This window comes from Cottoperca gobio, chromosome 7 (assembly GCF_900634415.1).
Source record: "Cottoperca gobio chromosome 7, fCotGob3.1, whole genome shotgun sequence".
Classification (NCBI taxonomy): Eukaryota; Metazoa; Chordata; class Actinopteri; order Perciformes; family Bovichtidae; genus Cottoperca; species Cottoperca gobio.
Window position 1 is genome coordinate 16,258,811 of NC_041361.1, and position 22,617 is coordinate 16,281,427.

Sequence of the window (22,617 nt, forward strand, 5' to 3'; positions counted from 1 at the left end):
AACAATGGGTAGGTCCCAGACGAGGTCAGAAGAGCAGGAGGGTAGTTCCTGGAGCATGCTGACCTTTCACATCAGGGGTGCCACTAGGCGTCATAATGACTGTTATACGGATACTGAAAACTTTTCCAATAAGCCATTCCTTTGCAGCATACAAGTTAACACTCTAAAGCATTAGTCTTCAACAGGGGGTCCGTAGAGGTACTGCAGGGGTGGTCGCGAAATTGTTTGTAGATAAAGCAAATCATAAAATAAAAGTAATTTTATTCAGAGTGGAGGAAAGGAGAGGGGTGAACTAAAAGACCTTCAAAAACGTTGACGACCCGTGCTCTAAAGGGATAATGGCTCACCAGTGAATGTGTTTACTTTCTCAGGGTTTCTCCCAGGAAATAGTTTGTTAAAGGTGGTTACCGGTGTTATCTAGTTAATAGATGATGTGCCCAAACAGAAGCATCATTCTACCATTTGCTGTTGGAAATACCCTTTTTTCTCCTAATGATTGACTAATTATTCCATAAAAGCGTACACATTTTGTATGAGGTTAGTGAGGGTGGTCTGCGGCCGGCCCATGTTAATCCATCAGCACATACTTGAGTACATTTTTAATGCAGGACTTGTAATAGAGTTTTTAAGTGGCATGGCTGCTTTTAATGAAGTAAAGGATCTGTGAACCTTTTCAATCAGTGATCTTTAGAATTCCACCAGTAGGCCAAGAAAACACTTAATATGCTGTTAAAAAACATTAAAGGAAATTATTTCCGACATTCAACTAATTAAACACAAAAGACACCAATAAAGTCTTCTACTGATACTCTGTAAACTACGCCTTTCGCAATGTATTTATCGCAGAAGTTTACATCACGACGAAGGTAAACACAGCTGCAATGTGACCGCAACTCTGTGACGTTACGTAAGCAGAGCTGCTGATGGCGTTAAGCCTTCCTGTTTACAGTCACATCAAAGGCAATGCAGGCTCCTTTGTTTAGTGGTAAATAGTACACGAGAACAAGGGCCGGTCCTCTGTGTGACAGTTTTGCAAAGGTGTACTGTAAGGTGTGTGTGTGTGTGTGTGTGTGTGTGTGTGTGTGTGTGTGTGTGTGTGTGTGTGTGTGTGTGTGTGTGTGTGTGTGTGTGTGTGTGTGTGTGTGTGTGTGTGTGTGTGTGTGTGTGTGTGTGTGTGGTGTGTGTGTGTGTGTGTGTGTGTCCAGGGAGGGCTGGTGGTGGAGCCAAGGTGAAGCAGTCCTGGTCGGTCGGGGCCCGAGGCAGAGCCATGGGAAGAGGCAGCCGGATCCCGGCCCTGGCACCGCTGGCCAGAGGACATGCACCAGGGAAGCACTGAAACTAGAGCACCCAGGGGAAGCACCCAACAGCAACACACAGCCCTGTAGTAACCCCAACACACTCCCGCGATAGGTTTCACATCTTTTTACAATCATTACAGCATCCGATAGTGGGACTCTCCAACGTTAGAGCTCTTGCCTCTTTTGTTCTGTACATCAAGCCTCTGGCGTCACACGCCTGCCGGGCTTGGAGCCAACCGTGGGAGAGAATGGTGCAGCTCAAAGGAGTGGTCCATTGATTTGGTATTGTTCTGGTGACTCACAAAGAGAAAGATAAAAAAAAAAGAATCCTAACTTTTCGTTCCTGATGGCATCTTCTCGTGAGACAGGGCGGAGTCAACCCTGATGACATGTTCAGGGTTATTTGTTTATCAGTCTTGACAAAGTTGGTAAACTAACTGTTCTACACAAGCTATCCAATGCTGCTATAAATGTGAATTTTGTTTGTTAAAATTGTAAAGATTTTAACATTTAAAAAAAATATATTTTTAACATTGTATTTTAAATCATATTTAGACCATAAACCTTTCAGTAAAACCCAGGATATTTAAAAAAAATGAGCGACCACTTCCTCTTGGATGAACAGTGTAGTACCATTATGTATATGTAATGAACCGCTACATCTTACCAGAGGACAGTGACGGTAACTGATACCTAGAAACACTCCTCTCCCTGTAGAAGCAGTAATGAGAGGATGAATGAGGTTCAGTTTCAAGAAGAAACTTTCCTCTCTTGGCAACTCAGTGCAGCTTTACTGTCGGTTTACTTTTTATTTTCATTTTTTGTCGTGAATAAATGATATTGAAGGAATGAAGTAGCACTTTGCCAAAGGGATGATACTGAATTTTCAGTAAAGTACTTAATTTATTTTCCTGCTTAACGCCTACTGACAATCTTGAGTAGTTTTATATGCTCTATGACTCCAGTGAGAGACGAAGTAGACCTTTTAACTTAACAGAATTATAAAAACACAATGGGGTTGATGTACTGTATACAGTAGAATCTGTGTAGCACCAATTTTAACCACAAACTCAAAGTTTCACAACTCTTGACAATAATTTTGAAGATTTAAAGTTGATGCTTTAATTTGACTACTTCTATTGTACCGCAGTGTTATGACGATGTTGATTGTAATGTATCTGTGATTCATCCACAGCCGAGAAGAACTAAATAACAGAAACATCTGTGAAACAGTCTGAGGTGTTTTTGAATATTCTTTTGCAAATTGTAAGACTAGTAGGTTTAGTTCTTCATCAATGTGTGTGATGACACTAACTGTTATATGGAGAAACAACTTAGTGAATGTATACGAGTATATTTAGTTTTAACTTCCCAATCCATCACATTGGCTTTAATATGCTTCTGAATTGAGGACTATTGCAACAGTGGATATTTGTTTGTGTTTTTATGTGCACGGTCAGTATTTTCTGAATAGTTTTTGCATTAAATGGCTTTTTTTCTTTTCTTCAAAAGTATCTATTTGTCTAAATAAAGCTACATTAAGCTGAACATTGCAGATGTGGGTTTTTTTGACAAAAGTTTTCTGATACTATTTTACATCAAATCTTTCCCAATAACATGAATCAAGTGCTGCAACATTCATTCGTTGACAGAGAGCTCCAGTTTTATTTACATTATCATACAGAAATCTGCAGTATTACAGCCCTTAAAGTTTCTTTGGTTTATGTGCTGCCTCTGCAAATCATTCACACATGAATTGACAGTTAAACAAATAGAAAAGGTGGAATAAAACAATATATTAACATAAAATAATCATTTAATTTTTTTTTTTTTTACAATTTCACCACCCTAAAAAATGATCACTCAACTATAAATGCAGTTCGTTCCATGATGTGTGCTGTGAGTCCATATATTCACACTGAAATCAGAATTTGATTGTACAATCAGCTGTTTCAGAAAGAGGAACACCTGGATGTAACTAGTCCAGTCTTATTTATGCCTGCACAAACACGCACTAAAACCATTACAACCATGTCTCTATGCCTCAACATTAGATCTCAGATTAAGATGACAGAATGATCAAAGTACAACTGGAAATGGCACCATGAATTAGAAACCTTCCTGCGATGCGTGCGCACTGTGGAGTTGTAGTGGTTTTACAAAATGGAAAATCAAAGTAGCAATAGTGAAGAGTAAACCTGTTCAGAAGAGTTGGAACATGACATACAGAAAACGTTAAAATGCTAAATCTGGGTGTGCTGTACAGTATCAAATCCATCAGCGGAAATGTGTATTTGTCCGCCTCCCTCAACATGACTCAGTAGATTCAGTAAAGATCATCACATATAATCAATTAAAAACAAGTCTTGCATGTATTCAGTTAGCTTTGGTAAGTCCATTTACTTTATATACATACATTGACAGTTATATGGACACCCTTTGCGCGCAAATCAGCTCCTCGTTGTGCACCACGCTCCACATCCTGAGCAGCTCCTGCGCGCTCAGTTTGTGCACCACGATGAGGTTTTTGTAAAAGCACGGCTCGCTGTTCATGGGGCTCACCTTGCGTCGAGTGATGCCAAAGGTCCTGAAGCCCGGGTGCATCTCTGGGGCCAAGTGAAGCTTCTGCAGGCACATCCCCAAAAACACATCGTCAATGGGGTACAACTCAAGGTCCTCCGAGACCACGAAGAGCCTCCTGGCCAGCTGGGAGGACATGAGGAACCCCCCTCCTCCAGCGTAAGGTGGATATGGCTTATCATACAGCTCTTTGGGAATGTAGTATTTGCTCTGCCGGTTTCGGATGGGGATCGCCTTAGAAATGGTGTCCCCTACGAACAAGTCGGCCTCTTTGCGCTCCTCCACTTTGAAGCCGATGAGCTGCAGCAGGTTTTGCGGGTTCACGAACACATCATCATCTCCTTTGAATATAAACTGGACGTCGGCGCAGTAGATGTCGAACCATTTGAGGAAGTTGACCTCCTTCAGGGTCAGGTTGAAGAAGGTGTCCATGAAGTCCCACTGCAGGATGTCCCCGTAGATCCTGTCCTCGTACTCGATCAGTTTCTGGAGGTTCTTGGTGTCTTTGCCAGTCGTCGGGCTCCCCAGGAGAAATAAAGTTTTTATTTTCTTCCCATCCACAGTGTGCTCCTTGCCCCACGTTTTGCGCACCGCCTCCCGGCGATCGTGCTGCTCGACGACGGACTTGACCACCATGAGCAGGTGCGCCTCTCCACGCGCGCATTTCTCCGGGTGGTTGATGAGCATGGGAAAGTACCTGCAGTGTCTGTGCAGGACAAACTGGTGAAACCTGGGGTCTAACCGTCGGAACCAGTCCTGCGTCCTCACCGACGAGTCCTCAGTGCAGTTGAGAACCTGCGCGTCCCAGGAAGCCGGAGTCCCGTTGGAGACCCGCTGCGCATCCACTTCGTTGCTAAGCACCGGAGAGTCCGAGCTCTCCAAATTATTTTTCACGACTCCCTTCTTGAGTGAGAAACACTCGGAGCTGCACCAACCGGCGTCCCTCGCATGTTTAGCCACCACTCCGTCCTTCTCTGCCACTTTCAGCTTGTGGATCATGAGAAAAGAGGCGAAGACGAGAGACAGACTCAGCAGCGGCTTCAGCAGACCCACCCGCTTTCTCCGGAAAAGGTGATCCATGGCTCTCACTGCGGCGCCCAGAGACCCTCAGATGCTGGACGTTTTGCCTTCATAGTGTTTCACAATTGTGCGTCCGACTGGAGTCCATCCATCACCGCCTTCCCTGCGCATTTGGGCACCAGAAGTTGCGTCCTTCGGCTACCTGACACTGAAGGGGCCCCGGGGCCCTGTCTGCCCATGACGTCTCTCAGTGGAGTCACACATCGCCTCTCGGTGCGGGGAAAGGATGAAGGATACACAGCACGTCCTCGGGCTCCTTCTCTGTCCTCTGTCTCAGACTGACTGCTGCAGGATACCCCTCTCTCTCCCTCCCTCCCCCTCTCTCTCTCTCTCTCTCTCTCTCTCTCTCTCTCTCTCTCTCTCTCTCTCCCCTCCCCCCTAATGTTCTGCACTGATCTGGGACCAGCCGGTTTCCCATTACTCCCACACACCAGGTGTCCACTACGTTACACTGCCGACCATCAAGCTAGTGCTTTTAAACAATATTAGGCTACAACATGATTAGAGTTCAGGCTATCAATTGAGTAATAATGGAAACAATCAAAATGTAAGCATAATTCACCAGTAATGAGGGAGTACAAAGTAGGCTTCGACAGAAGGTACACTACTGTACAAGTACACAATCAAACAAATACAATACAGTGCAAAAGTATAGTACATATATATTAATGCTTATCTACAGGGAAAACAAAGTTTAAAATACAAGTTAGAGAGGGGTCGGAAAACACTAAATGTACACTGTAGAATCTGGCCAGTATATTATAATTAGCCTGTTAAATATGTGCAAATTCAAATTCTCTGTACAAAACAAATTCACACAAGTAACAGCTGGTACCAACATCCTTTTGGAATAATTTATTTAGCTTGATAGTATATATTGATTTGGGTACTTTTCTCTCATCTTATTTATTAAAGGGTCATGTTCCAAACTTTTCCCCAAGGTTGTTGAACTATTCCATCTCAGTAGGATATAGAAATAGAAACGGTACGGATTTTCTTGTTGAAACAACAGTTTTACATGGATCAACAGGCAGAACAGGATAAGATACTTATTTCTAAAAATAATATTCCTCGACAGCATACTGTAGCATCTCGTATCATATCATATCGTATGACTGCGAGAGGGTGGCATTAGAAATACTCTAGCACCCTCGTGTGGACATTTTATGGATTAACATTTAGTTTCCGCTGTCACCTCAAACGACCTGGTTATTTTATCATTTAGCTATAAAGATACAACCACAAAACCCAGACTGGTGTATCTGACCTCTGAGTGCACCTCAGCAGCACTTTGGGGCAGCTGCAGAGGAGCAGGGGGAAGAGGACAAGGCAGGAGATGCTTGGTCAGCTTCCTACTGAGAAGTGGACTATGAAGGAAATCTGACATACTTAACACTGTAGCAGTTAATTCGCTTCAGAAGATGGCAGTAGTGCAACATTGAGGATGCAAGCTGCCGGTAAAACCCAAAGAAGAAGAAGAAGAAAACAGCCCAGTAGCACAGGCTCAGACGCCACATATCATCACACGCCACTGTTTAGTTAGCGCCAGTTTATTTGAATGTTAATACAAACAGCAGGGTCGAAACTTTAATATCACAGTCGCTGTAAACAGGATAATTACGCCGGCAAATAATGCAAGAGGTAGGTGTTAAGCTAAGCTAACGTTAGCTAGTTAACCAACAGGCAGCTTGTGAATTAGTTACAGGTAAGCGCTTAGCTATCATGCTAGCCTTATTAGCTTGTAGCTGATCTGTCGAGATAATTTATCGGACACTAAGCTAGCTCTGGTGAAGTATTAGCCTTTTCCGTATCTGAGTCTATGCCATTGTAACCATAGACGGACCACGTAAAGCCGTTCTTGTGACATGGGAATGAACCTGCCGTAACGTAACCTGCGTGAGAGCCGTCTTTATTTACCGACAATGCTCATGGCATTTAATTGTCGAAAGCTCAGTGACGTTACTGGGGCAATTGTATTGTCTTAACAGTTCGTTAACGTTATATTGTGAACTGTTTTTTTAAATTATCTTTAACTCGGCACTTCTCTGACTCCTGAAAGGTGCAAATGTAACGTTAGTGGAATAAGAGTCAGAGTTTAACTGAGGTCGTGAGTCATGACTAATGACAACATTTTGGAGGAGTTTGGCCAGCGGAGGACACAGGGGCGTGGTTGAGGTTTAAATCTGCTATGGGGGCTGGACAGATCCGTGGTGGTTTACAACATATAATGTTATAAACCTTAAACTGCAAATGGTGCAATGTTGTTTTACCCCCTGTAGCATTTTATTATCTAAATTCAAATCCTGACTCTAAAACTTTAGCTTTAATGCTGAAACACATTTTGAGAAAAACATCTGAAGTTCAAAATAAGATGTAACAACAACTTATGATCCAATAAGTCACCGATTCATCTAAAATCCAGCATGTCTTGGCCACAAATACTTTTAAAGGGAAAAAAGATTCATAAGACCAGTCTGGTCTTCTCCTGGGAGCATTACTTTACAGCATAGGACTGACTAAAACCTTGCATAACATCATTATTATTCTAAACTCAAACGACATGACATTGATTTTCCGAGGCAGCCATGTGTAGATAAGCCAGCTTTATATGTTCGCTGGAATGCACCTTTTCCAGTATAATTCTGGCAACATTTTTAAAGCTGGCCCACGTGATAAAAGAGAAGAAAAAATCTCTTTTACAGAGCTGTGTATGGAAGGTCGCTGTTTGAAACTAACGTTTTCATTAACGGGTTGTTATAACTGAGTATTGCTACAAGGGATGAAACAAACCACATTATGCTGCTTTGCAGATGCCTGGTCAACTTGACAGCTTGAAGCCCAGAAAGAGGAAGAGCACCTCCAGAAAGGTTTGTGTTAACCTGTATAGGAGAGGACAGGCTGTATAAAGAGCCAGTACAGACAGCAGTTATGTTTCTAACTGAGTCTATGTCTTAAGTCAAATAATGTCTTTCTTAAAAACAACTTAGAAAAGGACCATGTTTCTTTCACAACTGCATCTGAGAGCTGTAGTTGACACGTTAAGCTCACTTTTTAATATGTCTTGCGTCCTTGCGGGTGTTAGATGAAGTACATTGGTAGAAGAAAAGGATATTGATCATGATCAACTGTAACATCATCCTAACCCTGCTCTTTAACTTTCTGATACAGGCTTCTACTACGAGGAGGAGATGTATGAAAAGTCCAAAGAAGCAGCCAGCAGCAGAGAGCAGTTCAGCAGTCAGTGGTTACAGCAAAGCAGACGGCCCTGTGGAGAGACTGTCTCGCATCAGCTGTGAATGCCTCCAGTCTGCAGGCAGGAGGAGATGCTCCGCTTCACCAGAGCTTGAAGGACAGGAGGGCAAAGAAAACGACCTGAGGACGGGGCTGGATTTGGACAGCTGCAGAGTGAACGCCGTCCGGGACAAACAGGAGTCTGAGGACATGGATTGTGAAGAAGGCAGCAAAAACATCTTCCCAGATGACGACAGTAATCAGATTCTTCCTGTGGAGCAGTTCTTTGGAAACTTGGATGCTGTACAGGTGAGGCATTCTGGTGCAGCTCCATGATGGGGACAATCTGTGACTCGTGTTTGATTGTGTTGCTCGGAAAGGTTTTTGTAGAGCAACACTTTCCGTGTGGGTGTGTTGAAGAGACATGGATAAAGCAGCACACACATCTGTTGTACAGTTTGATGGCGTTATTGGTGTTACCTCACGTGACTTAATGTATGTTCTGCCAGCGATGTTTTGAGGGCTAAATTTGAACAGTTTCATGCCCAATTTAGGATTCAAAAGTCTCTTGTGTAAATAAACTACAAAAATAAGTTGTAAAGTGTTTCTACCAACAAGGCCTTACAGTCCCAGGAGTGCTTTTTGTACAATTTTAAGTGTCTCCACCTTTCCATCCATCAACTCATGCTGAAAATACGACTTCTTATTGCAGAATGTTTTCAACATTGCTTCCATACATGCACAATTTCTTTCTATATGACATTTAAGAGACAATTTAATAACCAGTTAAGTCCTGTTTGAAAGGGCAAGACAATTGTGTCATACAATTAATCACTGTTCTTCTCCTTTATTGTATTAGATGAAAGGACATTAATTAAACTGTAAAATAATCTGAGGTTCCCTTCAATCAAAGACAAACCAGTCCCTGTATCAGCTGTTAGGACGTATGAAACCCTCACTGCTAGTTGACTGAGTACACTACATAGAAGCCATTAATGTTCTTCATGTATGCTGTCATCACAAGGTCTTTACTCGGGATACCTGCACTGCTTTTAAATGTGGCAGCGCAGCAGTTGGCGCAGATTGAAGACAAAAATCCACTTTTTTTTCTTATTCTACAGGACTTCCCTCAGAGATCATCAACGGCTTCTGCTAATGTTCAGAAGGAGACCACAGGGAGACGGAGACGACATTACTTCGCAGCAGAGGACAGCGATGAAGAGGACGTGGGCGTCAGCAGTACACAGCGAGGGGACACTTCATGAAGAGGAACCGTACTGATGACTGGTGGACTCAGTCAGGCCTGCGGGAAGGACATAAAAACACTCAACACTTATCAGAAAGCAGCTAAATGAATCAGTCCTTAAATCATAGCGCTCTCACATATAGCGGGTGTCTGATGATGAAGTCGTCCGCTGCGATGAGTCAGGGAGGCGTGAACTTGCTGTAGTTGAATCTGCTGCCATTGCTTACAAGCCATCATTATAGTGTATTTGATTCAAACTGGCTTCCAGTACGCCGCCACGCGCTGAAGAGATTAGTCACAATTCAAAAGCAAGTTCGTGATGTAAACTTGGAAATGTACAATCGTTGACTTGACAAGGACCGTCCAATCGCACAAAAATGCCAAATTGTTTTCAAACTTTTACCTGAATATCTTGTTAGTTAATTTGATACTTTTTTTAACATAGCTACAGTACAGAGATTAATTTAGCCACCTGTGGAGAACATGTACAGGAGTGCATGTTGTATTTATTGCTGAGTTTACGCTCGCACCACTCATGGTTCATTCAACTATACGTCTTACCTGGAGCGAGTGTTGGCACAGCACTTTATTTACACACATTACATACTGCTTCATAGCTTGAGATTAGCCTTGAGATGACGAACAGCACAGGACTAAAACCACAAACTTCAAAATGTGTAGATAGTTGTTTAAATGTGGTGAGGAATGAGGGTACATGTGCCAAAGAGCAGTTCCATCTTGAGCTTTTAATATCACAAAGTTGGTGTTTAAGATGATTGTCACTGTTCACCAAGTGTCTAATATTCCTCAACACATCTTTGTGTGCCAGGTTTGGGATTTTTGGCAGCTGCTTCATGCAACATATGCACACACACGCACACAATGCAGCTAATACTCTTCCCTGATGAGGTTCCTGTTAGGATCACATTTACAAACATGACAATTCTATACAGAAAATGCATTATTGAAAAAAAGCTTTTATCAGAAATGTATTTAGTCCATAGTATAATTACTTAAACCTGACTTTAAAAATGTTATCTAGTCTTTGAGCTTAACAGTAATTGCACTAGTGCTACTCACTCTTATGCAACTTTCTGCCTGAGTGAATGCTGAGGTGTAACACATTCATGCTTAACATCACCGTGCCAACACAGAAAAAAATAAAGGGTTTTTCATGATTTCAAGTGTAATTACTTCTGTCTAACAAAGCACTGCCAGTGTCATCAGTGTAATACTTTATGTCTTCACAGTTCATAAAACAATATAAACGCTTGTTTTTCATAAATATTCACACTAAGCGCCTCCTCTTCCCTTTGACTTTCTGTTTCTCTGAGTCACTGGCTCGTCTGAACATCTCGTTGGTGTCACACAGCAGGTTGTGAGCTCCCTTCTTGTGGCACACGATGTGCACCAGCTTCAGGTTTTCTCTGGTGAACAGCAGGCGGTAGAAGTAGTTCAGGTTGATGTCAGAGCTCTTGTGATTCTGTAGAGCTTCCAGCAGAGCGGGAATGATCGTCCTCTTCTTTTCAATCCTGGACACAAGATGAAGAATTAATAAAAATGTGGCAACAGAAAGCAAATAGCTCAGCTTGGTGTTCCCTACGCTAAGAGTCCAACCTGTGGTCCAGGTTCCACGTGCTGAAGACGATCCTGCTCTCTCGGCTGCCGTAGGGGTTGATGGAGTGGAGAGACTGGCACACTCTTCTGCTCGTACGATCCCTGTCGAGAGAAGAACGCAGTCAAAAGCAGGACCAGTGCTTTCCAAACGATTTGTAAATTGTGAGGAAAGTGTCTCTGGAATTTATAGAAATTAAGCATATGTGCTATACCTGGCAGGTGAACCATCCTTCCTGAGTGCAGAGGCGATCCGGCTGCTTCTCAGTTCCTGTCAAAGTAGCAGCCGTTGTGCCTTGCCGTCTTCACCATTTGCGCCAGGCTTTTCGATGTTTTCAGAAACTCTTCCCTGACTTTAGCCTTCTGTATGGTTTTGGTGGCACCATCCACCTGAGAACGGAGACATGGAATCAAACGTGTAGCTTTTATGCCCGGCGCCTTTTAAGATGCATTAATAGAAGGAGGCGTTTTACCTCCTTCATGTAGCCTCGTATCCTGCTCTCACAGTTGAACTTCATGTAGGCAGACTTTGTCTTGAATCGAGCATCAACACCTGAAATTAAACCCCCACTTTACAAAACTGCAGATTCATTTGGAGTGGCATCAAGCATTACGTGGAACAACATTTAGCCTTTCAGTTTTTTTAATTAGATGCAATGCCATGTCAAATGTTGTATTTGTACTATGTTGTTCATCCTGTACACACGACATCTATTGCACGTCTGTCCGTCCTGGTAGAGGGATCCCTCCTCAGTGCTCTCCCTGAGGTTTCTTCCATTTTTTCTTCTTTAATTATGGGGTTTCTTTTAGGAAGTTTTTCCTTGTGCGATGCGAGGGTCTAAGGACAGAGGGTGTCGTAACCTGTACAGTCTGTAAAGCACACTGAGACAAATGTATCATTTGTGATATTGGGCTATACAAATACATTTGATTTGCCAAACATGTAAAGCTTGTGCTCAGGGTGGCTGATCCCATCAGGAGCATGAATGTAAAATGTCATGACCCTCTGCCTATCAGATTATGAGAAACAGTATATTATCTTCTAAATTAGTTCACACATTGCCATTGTTGTCGTCATTTGTTCAGAGTCTGTTGTCAAAACAGAATAATTTGGATTATATTAACCCCTTTCTGCACAAAGACTATATTTACAATGATATGGGAATTTTTAAAAAATATATAACAATAACATTTGTTGTGATTGGCCTGAATCTTGAAATCTGGTACGGACAGACTTTGGACACGTATCTAACAGTCCATCTTTGAAACCTTATATTAAATAATTGTATCATTGTCAAAGTCAGGATATTTGAAAAACACTAACATTGTGTTTATAATGTCAAATGAAATATTCTTTTTACATCGTGTGCGTATCTTTGTTAACATATAACTTGTTATGAGTTCATAAATACCAAATACTTGATTGTGCTGTACACAGACGTTTTTTCATATTATATTTGATCTTTGGGCACATGGATTAAATATAACATAACATTTAAATACATACTGATTTTCTTACAATCTCAATTACAAACAAATCATTGTTTTTTGACAACGTATATCCAGTGCTCCGATACGATAGTTTTAAAATCATATTCTTACCCAATACCTTTTGGCTTTAATGAATACAAAATATATAAAAACAGTAATGCCATGTGACCCAAGACTAAATATAGTATGATAGGTTATTATAAATATCTTATTTTAACATGAAAAGAATCTCCTTAAAACTTGATATTTTCCCCACTGCTGCAGCAACATGTTGCCATAACAACCCATGAACCAATCAGCTCAAGTGTGGCCGGCCAGAGTTTGTACCTGTGAACCAGTCTTCATGCTCCTCTCTGCTCTCCAGCTCAGATCTGTCCTCCAGGTTGAGCAGCAGGTCCATCAGGATTTTTCTCCTTTTAGGAGTCTGCTCATCAGACAGAAGCCCTTTCGCCGCTTCAATCAGGCCATCGGCATGCCGGTCTGTGCTCAGTAACTGACCCAGGTCGCACACAACTGGAATTGGAAGCACAAGGGTCTGACAACAACGCTTATATCCTACCTCTAGACTTAGTTTTGTCTGGTCACGAGGACACATACACAAGTTTAAAATGGAAGTATTCGTCTTGATTTTGTTTAACAGTGTCTGAGGATGATTCACCTACCTCCACTCCATGTCTGATCTCTGCAGAGAACAACAAGTTCGGTGTTGTCCGGCAGAGTTGGGAAGAATTCCTCCGTCACTTTTGTCCCATCCGCATACAAACAAACATGTGCATCAGAAGATGGCAACTGGAAATTACATAAGGCATACAACAATAATACAAGATGTTTAAATTCAACTGAAAAGTAGGACCAAATTTAGACATTTATTTATTTTTATTAATGTGCAGGACAACAAATTTGGATTCATTTTAAAAATGTATTTATTTAAATGTATTTTTAGAGTTTCACACTTTCTCTGGCTCATTGTGTTGCACTGAATACTGTGAAAGCCATCAACAACAAGTCTTTACAGTGAAAGACGTTTTTACCACATGTGCAGACAATCTGAATTAACAGGTTATGATGACAGAATATGGTGGCCTGCATTTCTTTCGTTGTAGATTAAATGTTGCATTACATCACAGAGCTATCTAAGACAGTCTGTTCAGATTAATATTTATCTTTTGTATCTCGTGCTGGAGGGCAGCTGCTTCTCTGGAATTGAGATAACAGTTATTGCCACCATCTGTCTGAAACACACTTGGTCATAATGTAACATTTAATTTGAAAGGTACATTTAGCTATGAAATACCTGCTGCTGTGTCACTTGTTTTTGCACTTATTTTACATTTATGCACACGGGTTTAGGGTAGTAGCCTGTTGCTGGCTGGCTACCTCTCTGGCCTGTTTATGTGATGCTTAATTTCCCTCCTGTTAATTACATTACATTACATTACAGGTCATTTAGCAGACGCTCTCATCCAGAGCGACTTACATTGAACCAAGTACAGGGACAGTCTCCCTGGAGCAGCTCAGGGTTAAGTACCTTGCTCAGGGGTACAATGGTGGCAGCCTGGTATTGAACTCCCGACCTTCTAGTGTTTTGTTTGGAAGGCGCACCACCGTAATGTGAAATGTTCCATCTCTTCTTCAAGGTGAAGATGACCCTGGACTGGAACAAACCGCCTTTAACCAAACAGCTAAAGTTACTGAACATGCGTTCACATCACCTTTAAATAGTCACTTAGCTGCAAAGGTCACGCGCGCCTCCAATGTAACCGCTGTTTCTTGTGTCCTCGCTGAAAATAAAGCGGAACTGGCGGAAGAGCTGTTAAAAAAACAAACTAGAAGAAAACACACGAGCTCACCTGTAATAACTTGCAGCCTTTTTTAAGCAACTCCTTCACGTCTTTCGCTGCGACTCCATACTTTGTGTTTTCATTACGACTCCTAATTTTCACAGGTTTATGTTTCCTGAAGAGTCCAAACATTGCACGACTGTTTTCAGTTTGTACCTACCGCTTCCTTCTTCTTCCTCGCGAGGCTGACGCCAGGCGGCAGTGTGCTGCTGCCCTCTAGTGTGGCTCTTCTGTCTTCGCTTGACTGTCCAGTGGTGAAATAACTGTTCACATATTGTAAAAGTAGCAATACCATAAAATAAATATTACTAGTAAAAGTCCTGCATCCAAAAAATAAAAGTACATCATTATCAACAAAATGTGTACAACCCTAAATTACACCTATGCAGGGAAGACTGGCCTCAGTCAGGGTCATATTATTAGGCATATTAATTGTAACGTTTACAGTGGTGGTTTTAATGCCACTTTCCTCTTACTTTACTACAATCCAAAGGCAAAAATGATACTTTGTACTTCACTACATTTATCTAAAAGTTTAAGTGACTAATTACTTTACAAATTAGAATTTTTGCACACAAAACAAAAAGATCGTAAAACATGTTTAGTTCCAAATTAAACTACCCAACAGTTTACACAAGTAGTCTACAGCCGACACGGTAATGAAAATAAGTGTTTTTTAAGGTTCAATGTGTAAGATATGCCAGAACCTAAACGTAAAACTATTACTACGCCAACCTCTCTCCTCCGCCGTATGGGCTGTGCCGCCACAGGGAAGACAAGACGAATATGCGGGTGGTTTTCTAGTTTCTGCCACTTTGGATTTAGTCCAATAAACAAACGTAAAACAACATTACAGAGGACTACAGACCCAGTTACCATTAGTGCCCAGTGACCACAGATGGATCAGCCCCATGGGAAGATAAGACCGCAATGTTTTTTGACCGGCTCTCTGAGTTTCAGCAGTTTGGTCAAACTTGGTATTATTTCCCACTGACTGACAGGCATTGCACATTTTATATTGTGGACAAAAAAAAAGGTATAAAGTGTCAGAAATTGGCAATAATCAAATAAAGTACAATTATCCTACTTCAAAAATGTGCATAGGTGCAATACTTGTGTAAATGCAGACTGGTAACAATATATGTTGTTGCAGTAAGGACAGAAGAAATGCTGCAACATGATCAATGTTTGCATTCTACAAATGTTATAAGAGCATTTAAATCAACTTTTCATGTTTATAGGCCCTCTCCAGCTGGGGGACATTTGGAATTGAATTGTTAGCAACTTTGACTCCACAAGTACTGGCACTGACTGTACGTAAACTTAAACCCAAAATTCCAGTGGGGAACCTTTGGCTATACAAATGAAAGTAAACTTGTGACATTTTGTCAGCCACCATTGCCCTCTGTTAAAACCCTTTGTGGTCTAGGGGTGCACAGGGAGTAACATAAAAAGGTAATGTAAATAAGAAAAAGGGTGACACTCTTTAAAGAATGTAACAAGGTAACTTCATTTATTCAAAAACAGGTTTCGGACAAAAACATGTAACTCAAAAGCAACTTAGCGTCAGGGTCTCATAGGTCAAAATAAAAAAAAACACACTATCTGGAAACGAAAATTCACGAACCTGTCAAATGAAAAGCACAATGCTAAGCTCCCTACCTCAAAGTAAAGAGAAGACAAAGGAAAAAGGCAGAGAACCCCTACCAGCTTCTTTAAATAATCTCTAAAGTTAATAAACAATGAACCATGCCGTCCTATGGCACGACCTAGGCCGACAGCTCCTGTGGCAGCAAGGCAGGACAATTCAAAGAGAGAGCTCACTGGCTCCAGGAAGGTTATATGGCCCCACTGATCACTAATGGAGCTCAGGTGTGGGCAGAGGCGTGGCCAACCTGAAACACAGGAGAAAAGAAACACAGTTCTCTTCCAAGAGGCTGGGAGAGGCAGTGGAACGTAAAGCCCTACAATTCTGGTACTCAGAGGAATCCATCATATAACAATGCCCCTGAACAATAGCAAGCAAGTAATATAGTAAAAAAAAAAAGTTGTGCCCTTCTTTTTAATGCCCTCAACCTTTTTTATGTTTACATCTTGACTGTCTAAAGCCTTTTCCTGAATCTGTAATGGCTATTTCAAACATGTACCTACATGGAGGCATCATCCTGCCATGGCTGTATCTGACATTTTAGGGAGATTGTATCTAACAGAGATAAACTCAGTTGCAGGCAGGCGAGCCATTTCAAACAGCAATCTATTTATTTCCCTGTTGTCCCAGTCACACTGAAGTCAGATAAAGCATCAGGTAAAATGGGACAAATAAGATCTGAACTTTCAACAGCCAGTCATAGGATTTTATCTCGCACTTAAAAATCCATAAAATGGGCCACATACCTTTCCTACTGCAGAGGCCTACCTTTTGTTTAATCTTAAATGAGGTGGTTGTTTCCTGTCACCACTGACTGTTGTAATATCAATACAGTAGCCTACTATTAATATACCTGCTACATATACTAGGAATACTATTATTTCTATCTTTTAAACAATTATTAAAACAAGTGAGTATATAATTTGCACTCTTGTAAGCATATGGTACTGAAATAACTGTGGATCATTTGTTTTGTTTGTTGCATTTATGGAGAACTGTAGACTTGTATGTCAAAGTGAACATTACCATAGCAACAGATGCAGCCCGATGGGAAATACCAAATGAAAGGTTTAGGTTTAAAGGCGAATATGGCAAATGTATGTTTAGATGTCCAGTATCGGTGTGAACGGCTCGTTGCATAAGAACTCTTCACGTATGTTAAGTCTGTATTATTTGTATCATTTACTTTACTCGTGAATACTGCTGATACAATCATTTATTTACTAGTCTAACCCCACTGCACCGAGTAGTAGAGTCTGAATTCAATATGGCGGCCGCGGGTTTGAAAATCTAAACTGGTGAGAAAAACAACATTCACAGGTTGTACGCTGCATGTCTGCATTTCAATGTCGTTCTCATTCTCCCATTAACTACAGAACATGGTCAAAGCTGAAGACATATCCACCATGGCGGACGGGTGGAGCAAAGTGTTTGAAAGAAGCCGGGTGGTTCCTCCGCCAAGCCAGGCAGTCCGTTTAGCTGTGGAAAGCCACTTTACCCAGTCCCACGGCTTCCAGCTCAGCCTCTGCCGGCTCACTGCAGCTCACCTCCCGCAGGTGATTGCTCACAGCTAACACTACTGTACATGCTTGGTAAAGATTTAGAAACAGTTCTGCTCATGGCAGAAATGCAGTGGTGGTAAATGCAACTAAAGTCTGTGTAGTTTACAATTTTAGTGTGACTTTTGGCTGTAATTTTAAGCAAATATATGATAAAGGCCTATAGCATCTCGCCCCTTTATGATACGTCACAGTGCGTCTGAAGTAATCAAGCAAAACTCCGTCCAAAAAGTTTGACAATTAAAAGGTGATTTAGCATTTGATCAACCGTTCAATTACTTTGACCACTACAACATACCAGTGTACACATGCTATGGACGCTCTTGTAAATTCGGTTTAGAGATAATCCACCAAACACCACTGCAGTTAATCTTAACCCATAATTGTCTCGTGGAAATAAACATTTCAAATGAATTGAGATGTTTGTAGAGTATGTGTTAATTGGTGTATTACATGTAGAATTTGTTTGGTTTGGATCTTGAGTGAAACTACTCATTACACAGCCAAGTCGAGCAATGTTAATAAATTGGAAGACTTTAAGGTTTAGTTTTTCAAGGAATCAAAATATTTTATATTTGTTATATTGAGGATTACCTGTGACTTTTCTAATGTGGGTGTTTTTCTTTTTTTCCTTACAGGAGATGTCCGAGGGGGAACATGGGGTGACCTACCAGCTGCGAGTGACCCTGTATGATAGAAACCACCAGCACTTCTTTGGGAAAACTTGGAAGAGCACACCCAAGAGGATGAAAACTAACAAGATCTCCTTCAATGAGGTAGCGTCACATGCAGCTGTGATTGTCTGTTAAGTTTGGAGGCTCTATTTTAAACTCCTCATGTTGTATTGATAAGGTTGATGATTATATAGAGAAATCACTGCCCATTCAAGCATAAATTACATGAATTTAGCACAACCATTATTTCATTAAAACCAATTCAAAAGCTCCACCACTCAATGTTTTCAATTAGCAACTGATGATTGGACTGTGTTCTGCTGCGCTCTTCAGAACGTTGTCAGCCTGAAATTAAGCGAGTTACAAACTGCCCTGATTGCCAATAAGTCATTTCCAGTTGCATCCAATAAGTCCCATCGTTCCAGTTATTTTCCTCAATCAGCAAGTTGAAGAATAGCATATTTTTATGAGGCAACAATTTATGAGAGTTATTACAGAGGATTTTTCAGTAGTAAACTATCAATACAATACAAATTGCATCAGCCCACAATGACATAATATGCATATTATATTATATATATAAATGGTAAATAAAAACTCAGTATATATCGTCATGTTGCCCAAACCTAAATCGGCCATTATCAGCTTGTTGCAGACATATCGGTATCCGTGTCAGTAAGATAAAAATAAATTGCAGTAGCTTAATGCCAAACAAATAACTCATTTAGAAACAAAGTTACCATTACATAAAATGTCCTTGAATTGAATCAGAGATGTTAAACTTTATACGTATTAACCCCAGAAGCCACTGCGATACCCCAAAACTTAGAAAGAAAAATTATGTGTTCATGTAGGATGCCATCGCTCAAATTGAACAGTTAATTGTAAAAACAGGTTGGCTAAAGACCTTGTACACTCACACAGGTGTTTGCAGTTTGGTTAATTAGACTTTTGCCCAGGTTGATGTCGGGTAGAGCTATAAGCTAACATTACGTGACGTCACCTAACTTCAGCTAATAATAGGAGAGCACAGTGTATACGCGGCCACACAGTCTTTAAGGTACGGTCATATTACATTTCCATCGTAAATTCGCCTGCACATTTGGATAAAAAAACGGATGTGATCACTTGTGTTATGAGAACAATAAATAAATATTAATCAGGGATTACAAATCTAAACAGTGTATGAGTGTGACGCTACAGTTTGTAGTTTGATAATGTTATAATGTACTTCACATAGTGATGAAACACGGAAAAATACTAACTTCTGAATTTCCAAACACAGTGCATGAGCGTTTCTTAGACCAACCGAGCCCAACTGCTCGGTCCCAGTTGGATAAAGGTGAACATTGAGTTGCAAATCTTGTTGGAAATTGCACCGAAACCTGAAACGCACACTTGAGTGAATCTGTTGTGCTGTCTTCAATAGAGGTGTGTATTCCTATTATGAAGGTGTAATGTGACAATACATTTTTAGATGAAGTCTAATCAGCTAAAATAAATAACCATGTGTGTGACTGGACAAAGGATGTGTAGGGCAATTAAAAGTTACATTTATTAATTAATTGTGAAAGGCTGGCAGACATTGTGTAGTCTTTGGTGTATTTTGCTATTTCAACTCAGCCCTCTCAGCTTTCACACTCCCACTGACCAGATGTTAGCAAACTCATTTGATTGATTTGCAATCAGCATGTCTCTGGTACAATAATTCAACATCTAATGTGTTCCATAGCAGTATGTCTGCTTCCTTTTTTAAGGCGTTCACAGATGCAACTCATTATGTCTCTGCTCATCCACTCAAGAGAACAAACCCTTCTGTTAGCACACTGTTATTATAGGTTTAACTTTCCCAATCAACAGGTTCAGCAGCCCCGCTAAGACCCAGCGCCAGTTTGTTAACAGCAAATACATAAAACTTGCAAGAAGCCCAGTGAATTCAAAATGGACAATTTGGCTTAACTGCATCTATCAATCACCTTAAACATCACCACTAAGTTGTTTGGAGCCTTTCGCCATAGGGTTACACTGCCACACACTGAGGCAGGCAGCCAGGCTTTCCAACCCCATGTTACAATTTGTTCATTTTACAAGATAAAAGTTTAACTGTGAGCCTCCAGTATCACACTATCTTCATTTTATTGTAGGCGTACCACTGGTGTTAAAGTTAAAGTTAAATCTAAGTAGTAGGCTGATCAGTGCATTTATGCTGCTGTGCTCAGGAAGTTGCTTTTATCTGCTGACGTCTTGAGTCAACTGCTAGTCTGAATCACAGTTAATTTAAGTTTTGTCTCCTTCTCACTTCTAGCTTCTTGTTTATTGGCTACATTATCAACAGCAAATTATGACGTCTGGTGGGATGGTTTTGAGGTTAATCTGGTGCAATTCCATGTATTTATTGTAGTATTTATTGTAAGTTAATACCCACTATTGGGCGTGGTAATATTTTTGCTGTGGTTGAGCTCCTCTGCACAAGCAAGACTCACTGGTGTATTGTCTTGGGATTGGTATATAGACATGTACCTTTTTCTGTGAGTCCATGTGAATGACGTTGGCCTGCAGTTTTATACAAATGTGGGGCTGGAGTTGCGCAGCAGTTAACTGTCTCACTTTGTTGCACTTCATTTTCACTTTCCCCAATCATTGTTCTTCGACTCGTTTCTTCTCTGTAATCATCATTTTACAAAGGGAACAAAGAAACAATTTTTTGAGGTCAAACTGAGTGATGTACTCTTTGAAAGATATGCTTTGATGATGAAATATCCAATTACTTCTTGAAAATGCTAAAGAGAATGTCATAGCTACGGAAGATAAAATATACGACACTGATATTGAAATAAGACACAAATCAGATTATCTTCATGGTATCCATTCTACTTGAAAGGGTCTCTTTTGTTTAGCGAGTCACCCTCCGGTCCGCCATGTCCATGCTGCTTTGGCAGCTTGTTTCCTCTGCAGTGGGTAAAGTTGATGGCTTCAAACCACCCTTTATGCATCACTATGCAATCAGTTTTTCTAGTCTGATGTGAAGAGATGAGATTTAACTCTGTAAACCTAGGGCACCACACTAGTTTAAAAAAAAATATTGGTGTTCTTCACTGTTGGTCAAGAATGCCATAGAATTAAAAGAAACTATAATGCATTTTACTATAACTCTAAATCTTGTTTCCTAATGTAAGTTATGTTGAATTGATTATGTTTTTTTTTATACTAGATTAGTATAAGCCGCAGTGCTAATACCTGTGGTAAAGAAAAAGTATTCCAAAAGCAGTAGAGTTAAACAAGCAAGAGCAGAAACACCTTACCACTTGTCGTTGTCCAGAGATATTTGATTCTAAATGTTTAAAGTCTTTTTACATCCTATTATATGCAAATATAAAAAATATATAGCGCCTCTATGATGACTCCCATATGTTTAAATCCAGTAACGTATTGTAATATAATTATTTTTGTTTTTTTATTCATGATGCTCATTCATCGGCAGCTTTTGATTTGATTTTTTATTTTAAAGAGTATTGAGGTTTGATACCCAGCCCTATAAAGCCTCCCAGTGACATTAATATATATATATATATATATATATATATATATATATATATATATATATATATATACACAAAACAACCAGTGAGGGCAGGAAGTCAACCAGAGTTGCAATCAAACCGCCCTCAACCAATAACATTATGTTACTATGACACACTTTCCTTCAATTTAGCAAATGAAAGCAGGGAATTCTTAAAGAGTCAAAACAAAGGGGCTTAAAAGGACTGACAATGGGGAGTCATTCAACGTACCTTTCAGTAAAACATTAGAAATAAGACTTTTTGAGCTGGTTCATTTTTGAGAAGAACTTTACTCTTTTTATTTGTGGTAATTTATTTGTAACATTAACTGCAACCTCTCACTGTGGTGAGTTATTATATTATATTATTATTATTATTATTATTATACACTTCACTCTAGAAGCAATCATTTACCTGTGTGGGAAGGGAGGAAGAACGATAAAACAAGTAAGACTTTTACTGCCTCTTCATATACGTAAATTCACTTCATTTTGCAGCCGTCTTTCATCCAGACATTTTTGGGGATCTGCCCTTCAGTTCAAGAGAAGAAAACTTCCAGCAGCAAATATTTATCCCCTCTTTTATCTCATTTAGCCGGAATCCAGGGTCAAATGCAAACGCATTTGCGACCGCCAGAGGAGTTTCTTGTGAAAGGGTTTTGAACTACAAAATGCGCCTCTGTGGTCTCATCCCTTGACAATGTGTCTCCCAGCATCCTGTTTACCATCCCTTCCAACTCATTATGCTATTTTTGAGCAGATATCTGGGGAACAGCTGGATGTCTGTGTTCTCTCT

The 22,617-nt window shown here is 40.5% G+C and overlaps 5 protein-coding genes across 8 annotated transcripts in view; 3 read left to right on the forward strand and 2 right to left on the reverse strand.

The window, feature by feature from the left end:
* cep104 (centrosomal protein 104) overlaps positions 1–2,846 on the forward strand; it is a 33,972-nt gene extending 31,126 nt beyond the window's left edge. Inside the window, exon 22 of the mRNA XM_029435612.1 lies at positions 1,206–2,846. Coding sequence (XP_029291472.1) covers positions 1,206–1,336 — 131 coding nt within the window. The 3' untranslated portion in view covers positions 1,337–2,846. The remainder of the gene's footprint in view (positions 1–1,205) is intronic.
* A 93-nt stretch (positions 2,847–2,939) lies between these two features.
* b3gnt7l (UDP-GlcNAc:betaGal beta-1,3-N-acetylglucosaminyltransferase 7, like) lies at positions 2,940–5,231 on the reverse strand. Its single transcript, XM_029435614.1, has one exon. It carries the CDS (start codon positions 4,956–4,958, stop codon positions 3,723–3,725), a length of 1,236 nt encoding a protein of 411 aa, XP_029291474.1. The 5' UTR covers positions 4,959–5,231; the 3' UTR covers positions 2,940–3,722.
* Positions 5,232–6,281: 1,050 nt separating this feature from the next.
* On the forward strand, positions 6,282–10,613 carry c7h1orf174 (chromosome 7 C1orf174 homolog). 2 transcript variants are annotated; one of them, XM_029436082.1, is made up of 4 exons: positions 6,286–6,599; positions 7,769–7,825; positions 8,127–8,498; positions 9,311–10,613. In XM_029436082.1, exons 1-4 carry the CDS (start codon positions 6,591–6,593, stop codon positions 9,452–9,454), a joined length of 582 nt encoding a protein of 193 aa, XP_029291942.1. In that variant the 5' UTR covers positions 6,286–6,590; the 3' UTR covers positions 9,455–10,613. The 2 variants fall into 2 exon arrangements, with proteins under 2 accessions (XP_029291943.1, XP_029291942.1); XM_029436083.1 differs by lacking the exon at positions 7,769–7,825 and having other exon boundaries at positions 6,282–6,599.
* dffb (DNA fragmentation factor, beta polypeptide (caspase-activated DNase)) lies at positions 10,163–14,586 on the reverse strand. The gene is given in 9 exon segments (XM_029436081.1): positions 10,163–10,967; positions 11,053–11,135; positions 11,137–11,154; positions 11,265–11,318; positions 11,320–11,439; positions 11,523–11,602; positions 12,868–13,053; positions 13,203–13,329; positions 14,391–14,586. Coding segments are annotated over 9 exon segments (1,035 nt in total). The 5' UTR covers positions 14,514–14,586; the 3' UTR covers positions 10,163–10,723.
* Positions 14,587–17,291: 2,705 nt separating this feature from the next.
* nphp4 (nephronophthisis 4) overlaps positions 17,292–22,617 on the forward strand; it is a 163,686-nt gene continuing 158,360 nt past the window's right edge. For 2 of the 3 annotated variants that reach the window (XR_003832558.1, XM_029436187.1), the window contains exons 1-2: positions 17,409–17,585; positions 18,227–18,364. Coding sequence is in view for 2 of the 3 variants with exons in the window: in XM_029436187.1 (XP_029292047.1) it covers positions 17,409–17,585; positions 18,227–18,364 (315 nt within the window). In the remaining variant the exon portion in view is untranslated. Of the gene's footprint in view, positions 17,328–17,405; positions 17,586–18,226; positions 18,365–22,617 lie in introns of those variants that run through there. The other variant, XM_029436186.1, reaches the window with a different exon arrangement.